The sequence below is a fragment of the Mustela putorius genome, unplaced genomic scaffold (assembly GCF_011764305.1).
Source record: "Mustela putorius furo isolate JIRA1106 unplaced genomic scaffold, ASM1176430v1.1 tig00000145_pilon_pilon_pilon, whole genome shotgun sequence".
NCBI lineage: Eukaryota > Metazoa > Chordata > Mammalia > Carnivora > Mustelidae > Mustela > Mustela putorius.
In genome coordinates, this window is record NW_025421294.1 from 41035046 (window position 1) to 41047729 (window position 12684).

General features: G+C 44.4%; 1 protein-coding gene across 4 annotated transcripts in view; it reads right to left on the reverse strand.

The window, feature by feature from the left end:
• The window catches only part of TENM2 (teneurin transmembrane protein 2), a 1128378-nt gene that overhangs the window by 6242 nt on the left and 1109452 nt on the right, over window positions 1–12684 (reverse strand). For all 4 annotated transcript variants that reach the window (XM_045075622.1, XM_045075621.1, XM_045075624.1 and 1 more), the window contains 2 exons: window positions 8192–8488; window positions 5129–6743 (listed from right to left, as the gene is read on the reverse strand). In XM_045075622.1, coding sequence (XP_044931557.1) covers window positions 5129–6743; window positions 8192–8488 — 1912 coding nt within the window. The remainder of the gene's footprint in view (window positions 1–5128; window positions 6744–8191; window positions 8489–12684) is intronic.

Sequence of the window (12684 nt, forward strand, 5' to 3'; positions counted from 1 at the left end):
ATCAGAAGTACTTGACAAAAGCTCCTGCTTTTATTTTTTTCTTGGCTCTCTGGACAATATAGTCACTTGTTAGTCCTCCTCCTACCTTGGTGGCCATTCCTTATCCTATTTTGGTTCCTCCTCATCTGCTTCCTGATCTCTTCAATGTTGGAATGCCCATGACTCAGTCTGTGAACCTCTCTACTCTCTATGTACTCTCACAAACATGGGGCTCTGACCCACCCTTAGGACCAGTATGTACCATCAACATACTGTTGCTGACTCCAAAATTTATATCTCCATCCTGGACCTCTCTGTGAATTCCAAACTACTATATCTAATTATATTTCAAACGTTTGTCCAACACTGGACTCCTGATCTTCCTCCCAAACCTGTCCCATCCATAGACGTTTCCATCCCACACAATGGCTACTCCATCCTTTCAGCCATCATCCTTGTTCCCTTTCTTTTCCCTACTCCCCATATCTAAATCCATTGGCAAATGCTTTATTTTTTTTAATTGAGGTAAAATTCACATAACACAAAATTCATCATTTTAACCATTTTAAAGCACACAATTCAGTGGCTTCTAGTACATTTACAGTGTTGTACAACCATCATTGCTGTTTAATTCCAGAACATTTTCATCACCCCCAAAGAGGTCTTATCCCTCCTGGCAGTCATTCTGCATTCTCCTTTCTCCTCAGTCCCTGATAGCCACTAAACTGCTTTCCATCTCTGTGGGTTTGCCTATTCTGGACATTTCTTATAAATGCAGTCATACAATTGTGGCCTTCGGTGTCTGGTCTCTTTCATTTAGCATAATGTATTCAAGGCTCATCCGTATTGTAGCACATAGCAATAGAGTTCATTTCTTTTCATGGCCAAATAGTATTCCATTGTTTGGTTATACCACATTTTGTTTATCCATTCATCAGTTAATGGGTATCTGGGTTGTATGCATGTATGTATGTATTTATTTACTATTATGAATAATGCTTCTATGAATATTTGTGTACAGATTTTGTTTGAAAACCTGTTTTCAGTTCTCTTGCTTATATACATACCTAGCTGTGAAATTGCTGGGTCATATGGTTCAATCCTTTACTACTACTTTTAAGATTGATCCCGAATTTGTGTCCACTTGTCATCACTTTGCCATCTTGATCCTGGCCCATCGTCCCTCACCTTGACTTCTAACTGGCTCCCTGCTTCCACCTTTCTGCCCACATACCTTATCGGGCCAGAATGAGTTTTTAAACCTGGAGAAGACCATGCCATTCCCCAGAACACCTGGGGAACCCCCATTTTTCTCAGTGAAGAAGCCAGAGTCTTCCGACTGGTCCATAAGGACACTCGCCTGTTACTGTCTGACCTCATGTTCTCTTGCCCTCTCCCTTGCTCCCACAGCTCCAGCTTTGATGCTATTTCTTGAACATGCCAGGCACACACTCATCTTAGGCCTTTGCACTGACAAGCACCTCTGCCCAGAGTCTACTTCCCTAAAAGTATTTTTTGGCTCTCTCTCCTCTTTCAAGTCTTGTTCAGATAAGGCCTCTTGGATAAGGCAAACCCAACCACCACATTTAAAATCCGCTCCCCCTCTCCACCTCCAGCAATCCCAAGTCTCCTTATTTTGTTCATCCTCCAGCCCCTGCCCCCAAAGCAATCCCATTCTAACATGCTGTATCATTTGTGTGTTTATTGTTTACTGTCTGCCTCCCTCACTGAGAATGTGAGTTTCATTAGGAAAGGGAGTTAAAATTTTTGTTTTATCCGCTGCTGTTCTCCCAGATCCTCTGATAATGCTTGGCACAAAATAGGTGCCGGATAGTATACATGGAACGAGTGAATGAAAGAACACCGAATATATGTGGCGAAAGCCTTTCTGAGTAGTGTAACAAGAGGAACTAATGGTGCCCGAGAGAAGGCTTCTGAAGGGGTTAAGCAAGGTATAACCACCTCCTGCACTGGGACTGTTAGGAGGAGTTTAATGTTGACTTTGCTTCTAAACATGGAGGCATAAAAGAACCTTCTGATGGGAGGGAATCTGGGATCCACATTCCATCCATCGCTGTTGGCCACAGACCGGTTCCTTGAATAATTTGGACTATGACTAATATGTGTAGTTACCATGTGAGCTCCTTCATTTACTTCTCACAATCACTTGTGGGGTTATGGATATTGGGGAGGGTATGTGCTATGGTGAGTGCTGTCAAGTGTATAAGCTTGGCGATTCACAGACCTGTACCCCTGGGGCTAATAATACATTATATGTTTATTAAAAAAAAAATACCGGTTGGGCAAGGTGCTGCTGTGGAGGCTGTGAATGGGAAAGGAAACCCTTCTGGCCCTTCTTCACCCTGTCCTGGTGGCTACAGCTCTGCTCGAACCCCGGGGGGCCTCTGAGCTCAGGGGGACTCTATGCTGTTTTCCTTTGTGCTTACAGTTTCAGGAGGAAGCAGAACATCCTCCAGCCTCAGCAGCTGCCTCCTGCATTCAGAAAGCTCTGTTTCCAAAACATCAATGATTTTTTTTTGAGCACCAGCGAGAGAAGGTTCTGTTCTCTGCGTTCCTCCCGACTACATCTTAATTACTTCTTCTGCTTAAATTGTGAGCGGCAAGTTCAACCACTCTGCTCGTCTCCTAAGTGGCAAATTAAGACTAATTTAGATGGGGTTTACAGATTAGCCAACATTCAAACAGTAGAGAATGATTTGGTGTTCTCTGCTAGGATCCTCTCTCCGGGGGGCAGCTCATCCTGAATGGGCAGCAGGTGTGGGCTTGTGCCTGGTCTGACACTCTGCTCTGCCTGGCTCCTCCTTTCCCCAGCTTTTACTGCTCACATCAGCTCTGTGCACGTGCTTCTCTAACACTACCTTTTATTTTAGATGCTTTCGCATGGTTTCTGGATTCAATTTTGTTGGGCTTAGTTCAACTTGATTTGATTTCCATTTATTGAGTCTCTGTGAAGCTCTGAATGAGGAGAGTCATATTGCTATTCAGAAAATTCTGATAATTTCTTTTTTTCCTTTGCAGGAGAACTAGGGAAGTCGTTGAGGGGATTTGTGAGTTTGACTGCTCTGTGAATGATTTTGTTTGGACCTTGGCAGATCTAGTGTCCATTCCAAGGGCTTTCTTTTTATTTGACTCTGGCTGACTCATCCCTAAGTTATCTAATGCCAAGCTGTGTTTTGGGAAGCACATTCTGGAGAAGGAGGGAATTCTTCTCCCAAGGCTAAGATAGGCATGGTCTGCCTTCCCATTCACACTGCTTCCTACATCTAGAATACTCTTCCTCTCCCTTCTCCACTTCATAAAAGTCTCTGCTCAAAAGCCACCTCCTCAGAAAGTCCTCTGTGAGCACCCTAAATATGGGAGATGCTTCCCATCATGATCTGTCTAACCCCAATCCCATTTTATCTACATAGCATGTATTGTTACCTGAAACTATGTATGTACCTATGTGTGTGTATGTTTTCCTGAGAGGTCCTTTAATTTGAAAGTGCAGTCAACTGGGAGATAAAAGTCATGCTAAGCCATGGGAATGGCAGAGTACCATGGGCAGGGCCTCTTGATGAGGTATGGTGGGGAGAACAGGAGGGAACTAGCTTGGTCATAGCTCCTGGGCTTAAAATGTTCCAGTTGCTATGGTTGTAGGGGGATGCTGGGTTCATCTTCAAAGGCTCTGGAATGTAAGGATGAGGTATGCTTGGCCACAAGTTGATCTTTAAGGTCATCCTTCTGTACCCTGGGACATTGAGGGCAGCCCTGTGCTTGGCTAGCTGCTTCTTCCTTTCTTGAGGGTGTACAAGTGAGTTCTAGTCACCCTTTGAGTTTGATGTCTCCTTGGCTCATGACCAAGAGCTGTGAGGTTCTTGGACCCTGGGGGGGGGGGGGCTTGGAGTTGGGGTCCCTACTGTTGCTCCTCAAAATGCATGGACAGACAGGGTGACTCTGGCTTCCTTGCCAAAAGTTGGTCTCTCCATCCATCCATCCTGATTTCCTTATTTCCCCGAGGATAAGGACTTTCTTTATCTTGCTGTCCACTGCATCTCTCATACTCAGTATATGTTAGATATTATGAAAATATTTGTCAAATAGGTGAATGGATGGATATATGGATGGTATAAGAGATAGGGACCCTTATTTTACCAATTTCTCATTTATCATGAGGCAGGAGATTATTTGCCCTCCTTGGCCCCTCAATCCATACCCTTCTCCAAGCTTCCCATGTCCTTTTAACTCATAGTCTTTCTTTAGCCTTGAGCTCATTTCTGCCAACCAAGATTCCCTTCAATCTTTAGGCCCAGTTTGACACGGGACACTTCTGTACTATGTCACAAATTCCAAACTTAAAGTCATCCACACACACACATGCACAGGCACACACACATACACAGCCCCCTTTGAGAGAAGGGTGTTTGTCTCATTCATCATTTCTATCCCCAGAATCTAGCCTAATGTCACTCTATAAATGTTTACTGAATAAACAACTGAACAGACAAACCTAATTCGGCTCTGTGTTATCATTGGCTCTTTGTATCTTGCCAGCCTGCTTGTGAGGTAGGGAACTGGGTCTTAGTCATGTCATACCTATACTAACTCAATGCTTCATTTGTAATGATAATGGTAATAGCATGAGCAGATACTCTTTTGTAAGCACCCACTGTCTAAGTTCTAGGCACTAAGCTTTACCTATGTAAGTTCATTTACTTCTCACAATCACTCTGTGGGTTGGTTTTATTAGTACCTTTCCACAGAAAAGGAAGCTACAGCTCAGAGAGATTAGAAGCCTAGCCCAAAGTCTTTTGGCTTATAAGTAGGAGAGAGAATCTGACACCAGAGTCCCATTATTTCCCCCTTCATGAGGCTGCTTTCCTTTCTTGGGGTAGGGAGGGCTCTTATAGAAGTTATTTCAACTAAATGGGCTTGAAAATGGCTAGGACATCTTCAAGCAGATCTGAAGACTGCTCTGTACTGCTGTTATCCGACTGTTCTAGAGCCTGTTCTAGACAGACCAGTGTTTATAGGTCTCCAGGATTGCCCTATCATTAGAAGTAAGACCTTCTTTTGAAGTTCCCAACAGTCTGGCAGGACAACCACGCCACAGGGAGTCGCTGACCAACTGAGATGGTAGTGTCCTCACCTGTCACGTAGTTCTTCAAATCCAGCTCATTGCTGAGAGGATTGTTGCTCTTGAACATATACAGGTTAAAGGGGGCTGGCTCCTTGCCCACATTTTTCCACATGGTATAGTCTGGAGAGGTCCATCGTCCTGCTAGCACATCATAATCACGCTGAGTGAAATGGACCAGCTTGGTCAGGGGATCATAGAGTCCACCATGGAAGCCAATGACCATCTGGAAGTCAGGGTTGGAGTCATAATAAATCTCCCCATAGGCCGTATACTGCAGTTGTTTGATCATGAGACCGTTGATGCTGAACACAGCCAGAGGAGTGCCTGTGTTATCTGAGGCAACATAGTACTCTTCTCCACTGCTGCTCTCCATGGCAAAGAGGTGACCCTGGAGGTCATAGTAGAGTGAGGTTATCTCTGAGTTGGAATGATTATAGACATGGGTGATGCGGGTGGGGTTGTGGAGGTCAGAGTAGAAATATTGCAGGTGATGGCCCAGGTTGGTCTTGTAGGAAGCCCGCCGCCCCACACCGTCATAGCGGTACTGAACACTCCACCCACTGGCCTTGTTGTAGGCTCTTGTTAGGAGGCCCTTGGAGTTATACTCAAAGATGTCAGCCCCTCGTTGGCACAGATAGCCATCATCATCAATTTTGTACTGTACATCACCAAGTCTGGTAATCCGATCCCGGAGATCATAGCGCAAGGGCATAAGGCGTATACTATTTCCTGGGTTCAGCAAGTGGAGGTTCCCATTGAGGTCATAGCTGTAGCGCCAAGTTGGGCGGTCATTGACCGCTACACTCTGGAGCTGCCCATCCCCGTCATAGTCATAGGTGTATTTAGTGGTATTAGCATAAGGCCCCAGTTTCAGCTCCCTCTTAATCACCCTTCCCATACTGTCATATTGCACTGTCATCCAGTACATGAGGGACCGAAACATCTCATATTGGACTTCCTTGATCCGCCCGTGGGTGTCAAAGTGTTTGCTGAGTGTCATTACAGCGGTGGTGATGATCTGGTTGATATCATAATAAATGACTCCGAACTTGCCGAAGTGTTCCACCTTGCCAGAGATCTCATCATAGCGGTAGAGGTCCACAGGAAGGGGAGTCTCACTTATGACGGGCTTGATGCTTGCAATCCGAAAGCTGTTGTCATGATAGGTGTAGTCAAACCTGGCATTGACCATGCCTTCCTCAGAGAACCTGTAGATCTGCTTGTCCACAAGTGGGCCTATCTTCCGGTACCTGATTGTGCAGGAAAAACCCCCACTTTGAAGACTGACCATTTTTAAAACACCGGTGGTCTCATCATATCCAAAAGTGACAGCAGTACTGTCATAGACAATCTCTGATAACTTGGAGAGTTTCCCATACTTGTAGAATACCTGGCGCCCGGTGCCCAAAAAGGACGTCTTGAGGATGCGGCCATCATCACTGTAGTCAAAAATGACTGATGCGTTGCTTTCAGGGGGATTATAAATGTTGCGGATGTAGCCAATGGAGGTATGGGTGGACATGCTGTGTCGGGCAACACTGGGCATGGTGACGGCATGGAGACGGTCAGAGGAGTCATACTCAAATATGTACTGACGCTGACTCTGAAGCAGGAGGACCATAGACTGGAGGAAGGAAAAAGGGAAGAAATGCATGAGTCAGTTCTTTAAGACCAAGCACTCAAATAGCCAGAATCTATTCCTTTTCCCAAAATGGCAATTCAAAAATCATGACGGCTAGGGAAGTTTAGACCAGAGATTATGAGTAGATTGATTTCACTGGGCAAGCTAATTCTGATGGACTATGGTGGCTACTTGGACCAGTGCTTCCCGAACTTTAATGTGCATGTGAAACACCCAGGGATCTTGTTAAAAAGCAGATTCTGATTTAGTAGTTTGGTGGGAGGATGAAGGATGAAGGGGGAGGTAGCCTGAGAATCTCCTTTTGTAACAAGCTTCTGGTTGGTCCTGATGTTGCTGGGACCATACGTTAAGTAGAGAGGGCTTGAAGGACTGAGGTAAGAGGCATTGAGTTTGCCTCTCGGGCTTGATAACAAGAAATCCCAAGATTGTTTAGAAATGACTGCCACTGGCCCAGTACAGGACACCTATACTATGTTTTGGCCACCCCTGATTACATCTTAAGAGAAAGCGTATCTTTCGCTTAGAAACTACTGAAAAGATGAATCCAGAATCATCAATTTTGGGGGCCAAAAATGGTCTCAAACCTGAGGCAATTGGGAGATTTTTGCCTCCCCTGGTCAACCATTCTAGTATTTTATGGCATAATGAGAATAGGATTCAGGGATGACCAAAGGGACATCAGCCCCACTCTTACAGAGGAGGTCACTACTCTGTCTGCAAGTGACTGTTGTAATGGAGAGGCAAGAAAGGAAGAACTGGAGCTGGAACCTGTGTCGTGGTGCATATAGGGGAGAGGCCCAAGCTGAGCAAATACCTGTCTAATGACTTAGAGGACCAGGACAGCCTTCAAAAGTCTTGACTTGTGCCCCAAAGCGACCTCTGTTCACTGCTGCTCTAACCTGACCCTTTCTGACCTGAATTTGGCACTTTCAGACACAGGGAATTATGTAGAAAGAATCCATTGGCCACTTCGGCCAACAGGCCATGTAGGAGGATGTTGCTTCCTGTGCTTGAGTTTTAGGCAAAATTCCCTACCTGGATGACTTAATTTCAGGCAAGGCAGAAATGAATCATTGCATTTCCGATACATAAATAATGATTAGTTGTGATGCCAGTGGGATGATTCTGTCTGCTGTCTGCTTCAACAACATTTTCTTTCTTTCTTTTTTTTTTTTTTTAATAAAATCAGACAATCCATTCTTTTTGCCATTACCAAGTGTCTAACACTTTTTTCCCCTCCTTTTAATGGTAATAGAGATGAGCTATGAAACTTTCCTCCCTCCCAGTGAGGATGGGAGCATGAAGGGAGACCTTGTAGAGTCAGAGGAAAGATGTTAAATGTCTTGTGGCAGAGCATATCAGGTCAGCTTAAAAAGAGTGGTGTGAATAAGGGAAAGCCCCATCCCAGTGAGGACAGCACGTTCACCTACCTTGTCAAGATAGGAGTAGCTCCACACTTTTCCATCAGCAAACATGCGGGACACAATTCGGCCTTGCTTGTCGATGTCTGTCCTCTCACTCATGGCCCCACGCTGAAGGCCAGCCAGGCGCCCGTTGAAGAAGTATGAGACATTGACTGCTGCCAGCCCACTGCTAGGGAGCCAGAGAAACGGGCGGCCCACCTGGTCATAAATAATCCTCAGGGTGAACTTCCGGTGATCATCATAGATCTTTTCTGTCCGAATATTCCGGTCATAGTCAATGGACAAGAGATTTCTTCCATGGACCTAGGAAAACACAAGGGCTTGGTTTGAGAGCTATCACCTGGGTATGTTAGCTTCTATGGAGGATATGGCTGACATGGCCAGGGAACAGGTGTTCACTGGAGGAAGAACTAACCTTGAAGTTATTTTGAGTAGTGTTTTCTAAACTTCTTGAAAGGGGTAATATTTGTAAGGTGCGCTAAGATACAGAAATGAGGCTGCTTATGGTCAGAGATGACTAAGGTCAGGACTAAGGTCAGAGATGACTAAGGCAGTCAGGCATGGCTTCCATGAGCAGTTACATAGACCATGCACTGCCCAATTATAAGGAGTGTCATCCGGTCATAGAAAGTGTGAACAGTGAAAATCATGCACTGTACAAATTAGTCATATACAGTAGCCCTGGACACTGGGGTTCTGAATGCCCTGCTCAGCCTCCTTGGAGGGCAAAATAATTTGTATATTTGAACACTTTCAACCCCTCTCTGGCACATCGCTGGCTGAGTAGCTACTGAGCTTTAAGAGTAGGTGCCAAGGGGCGCCTGGGTGGCTCAGTGGGTTAAGCCTCTGCCTTCGGCTCAGGTCATGATCCCAGGGGCCTGGGATCGAGTTCTGAATTGGGCTCTCTGCTCAGCAGGGAGCCTGCTTCTCCTCATCTCTCTCTCTGTCTGTCTCTCTGCCTATTTGTGATCTCTCTCTCTGTCAAATAAATAAATAAAATCTTAAAAAAAAAAAAAGAGTAGGTGCCAAGATTTTTTTAAGGTACCCAGGAGGGTGGGGATGATGACTGAGAAATCTGTATTTTGCAAAGATCTGGGAATAGGAAAGCTTATTGCTATGTGAACTTCTTCACTTCTGTCTAGAGAAAAATTTTGCCACTGTCAAGGATGCAAGACATCAGTGGGGAGACCTCAACAGCGCTAGGGAATTCCAACAAAGGAACTGATTTACTCAGATTTGAAAGAAAAAGTGAACACATCTCAACATAATTTAATATTTATTTAGAAGCTGATCTGATCAGAGAAGAGAGCCTGTCCCAGAAGGCGGAGCTGGGTGACTAGACTCTGGTTAGGGGCAAAGGAGAGGGACTCTTGAGATTTGGCTAGTCCTGAGTGGATAGCTGGAAGTGAATAAAATGAGGCCGACTGAGCCTGGGCTCTTTCAGGATAATAGACTGCAAATCCAGATGTCCCTGGGGTGACCACTGAAGGCAAGGAAAGATTTAAACAGGCAGAAGGAAGAGAAGTGAGAGAGATCTGGTATCTCCTTATCTTATCTAATAATTCAATAGCATCTAATAATAACAGTGATGATGGTGGTGATGATGGTGGTGATAATAACTTTAACACATGTTGGGGTTAGTGTACATAGGCATTGTGTTAGGCAGTTTGCATCTCTGTCTGAGCTGGAGTTTGACAAATAAGGAAACTGAATCCGAAGCAGAGAGGTTATGTACTTGCCCAAGGTCACATAACAATGAAGTGGTGGGGTGGTCTGGAACTTCGGTCTTCCCACTTGAGCCAGGTAACCACTTAGACATTTAACCGGCTTTACTGATTCCTGCATTATATATGCATTGAGTGCCCTGACTTGTCAAATGACGAAGGAACTGTGAAGCACTGCCACAGCCCCTGGGGGCCCCTTATTATAGCTTGATGGGGAGACACGGAATAATTCTGATACCACAGACATCTGTATTCCAGGGAGCAGCATTGTACCCAGGTAAAGAACTACATTTCACAGCTTTTGACAGAGACAAAGGTGGCTAATGTGCTGTAAGTGCTGGCTGTCAGCTGGGTCTCCTGGGAACCTTAAAGGAAACTGACTGCACTGAGAAATAGGCACCCATTGGATCTTTCACTTTCCTCCTTCTCCTGGGTAGAAGGTGGCTGTGATCCTGGAGCTCCAGCATTCACCTTGTAAATATGGGGTGACTTTGAGGATGCAAGCCTCAAAGATGATGGCTCATCCAGAGAAAGTCAAGATCCTTGTTGACCCACATGTCTTCTAATGGTCATCCATACTAGCCATGAATGGATTCCCTCTAGACTCCTTTTAGGTCATAACAAATAATAAAGCCACATCTTATTTAAGCCATTGTTATTTTTAATCTCTGGTTTTAGGAGTTGAAACTAATCTAAACTGATATAAGGCCCTCATGCGTTGACAGGTACTGTGCTAGGTACTTTACACGCCTTATTCCATTTTAATTCTCACAACACAGGCAGAAATTATTTTACATATGGGCAGTTGAGCTAAGAGGGGGTCATAAATCTAGACAAGTGGTGGAGGCTGGATTTGAACCCAGGACTACTTGATTCCTCAAAATATTGCTATTTCCATGGAGTCATCTCAGAGAGAAGGGGATAAATCACTCGACAGAGAACATTTCAGAAAGAAAAAGCATCAAAAGATGGAGATAGGATAAAGGTGGTGCATTCTTGGGATTACAGGGGACCCAACTTCAAATGGAAGATTCATGTAATCAAACAGGCAGCCAGGGGAAGAACAGTCAAGAAAGCAAAGGGGGAATGGTAGGATTTTTAGAAAACAGGTCCAGGGGTACCTCGGTGGCTTAGTCAGTTAAGCCTCTGCCTTTGGCTCAGGTCATGATCCCAGGGTCCTGGGACTGAGTCCTGCATCAGGCTCCTTGCTCAGCAGGAAGCCTGCTTCTCCCACTGCCTGCCTGCTGCTCCCCCTGCTTGTGCGCGCTCTCTCTCTCTCTGACAAATGAATAAATAAAATCTTAAAAAAAAACAAAAAAAAAAACCAAACAGGTCCAAAAGTTAATGCTGTCAGAATTATTGAGGATCTTGAGCCCAGATTAGAGTCACCATATTTAAAGCAAACCACAAGCTGGGGTCAGAATGATCACTTCCTCTGGAAATAGAAGTTTGGCCATGTTGGGTTGCTTCATTTGGGACAAATGCAGGAGGCCATCAAGACTATTAATCCTGTGAGTCTGAAAATTTCAGTTCAGGCCTTGACAACATTTTATTAGGCAGAATGAATAATGTGGTAACAATGGAGAAGGATTTTCAGGGTTTCTTGAGTGGGCTGCTGATGACTCCTTACCATGCTTATGTATTTCCTATCTCCTTGGTCATCTTTCTATCCCCCTTCCCTTTCCTTACTAATTTCTCTCTTTGCTTCTCATTGTTAATATCAGACAGCTCCTTGTGCATTTATTATTTATTGAGCATTAAATCTCTGCTGGTATCGGGCTTGGTGCCTACTCTGGAATGCAGGGATGAACAACACCAACAAAGCAGTGTGTCCTGAGAATTTATGATGGGCTTAGTGTGTTCTCAGAGCTACCCTTGTTTTATCTTATTTAATCCTCACAACACTCCCAGGCAAGCACCATTATCCCCACTTTACACACAAGGTACAGACAGGTTTAAGTGCCCTGTTCAAGTTTATACAAATATTAAGTGCTAGAGCCAGGATCCGAGACCAGAACTCAGTGTCTCCCCGCTAGGCTGTACCCGCTGCTCTCTACCGGGCATGTGGTTGTACACCACCTGGGATGCTCTCTCAGAGCACTGCTGCGGGGCTGATTCCACAGCTGCTGAATCAGCCCCCTAGGGAATAGGGGCTGGGTGATTCTGATGTATACTCTTGGTTAAAATACAGTTGGAGTGATAGAAATCTCTACCTTCAGTTACCTGAGAGAGGCTCACAGGCAAATCATATATATATAACCATATATATAATCATGTGCATATCTATCTGTGTATATATATGAATATTTACTGTATATGTAACCATGGGAAAGAACATGCAAATCATATATATAAACATGAGCATCCTTATAACAGTTATATTCGTAGGTAAGCGTGCTAAGATTATGGAAGAAACTGAATTGTGGGCAAAACCAGAAGAGGGGTCCCCAACCTCTGACTACTGACACTTGGGTTTACTGCTACTATGTAGAGTTGACAAGGCCTCTGACCCCTGGCCTAGGTGTACCAACTATAAGGTAGTAGTAAGTGCTAATCATTAGCCATTGATAATTTAAGGTGGGATTTTATTCCTCATTTTACCACATCCCTGGGAAAGGGATTTTGTTATAGCATTGGTTCAAATTAACATATTCCCCCCAACTTTCTTGAGATATAGTTGATACACATCAATGTATAGATTTAAATTATACAGCATAAAAGACTTATGGGTGTAATGAAATGAAATCCTTAAGAAGTTTAGTTAACTAAACTATA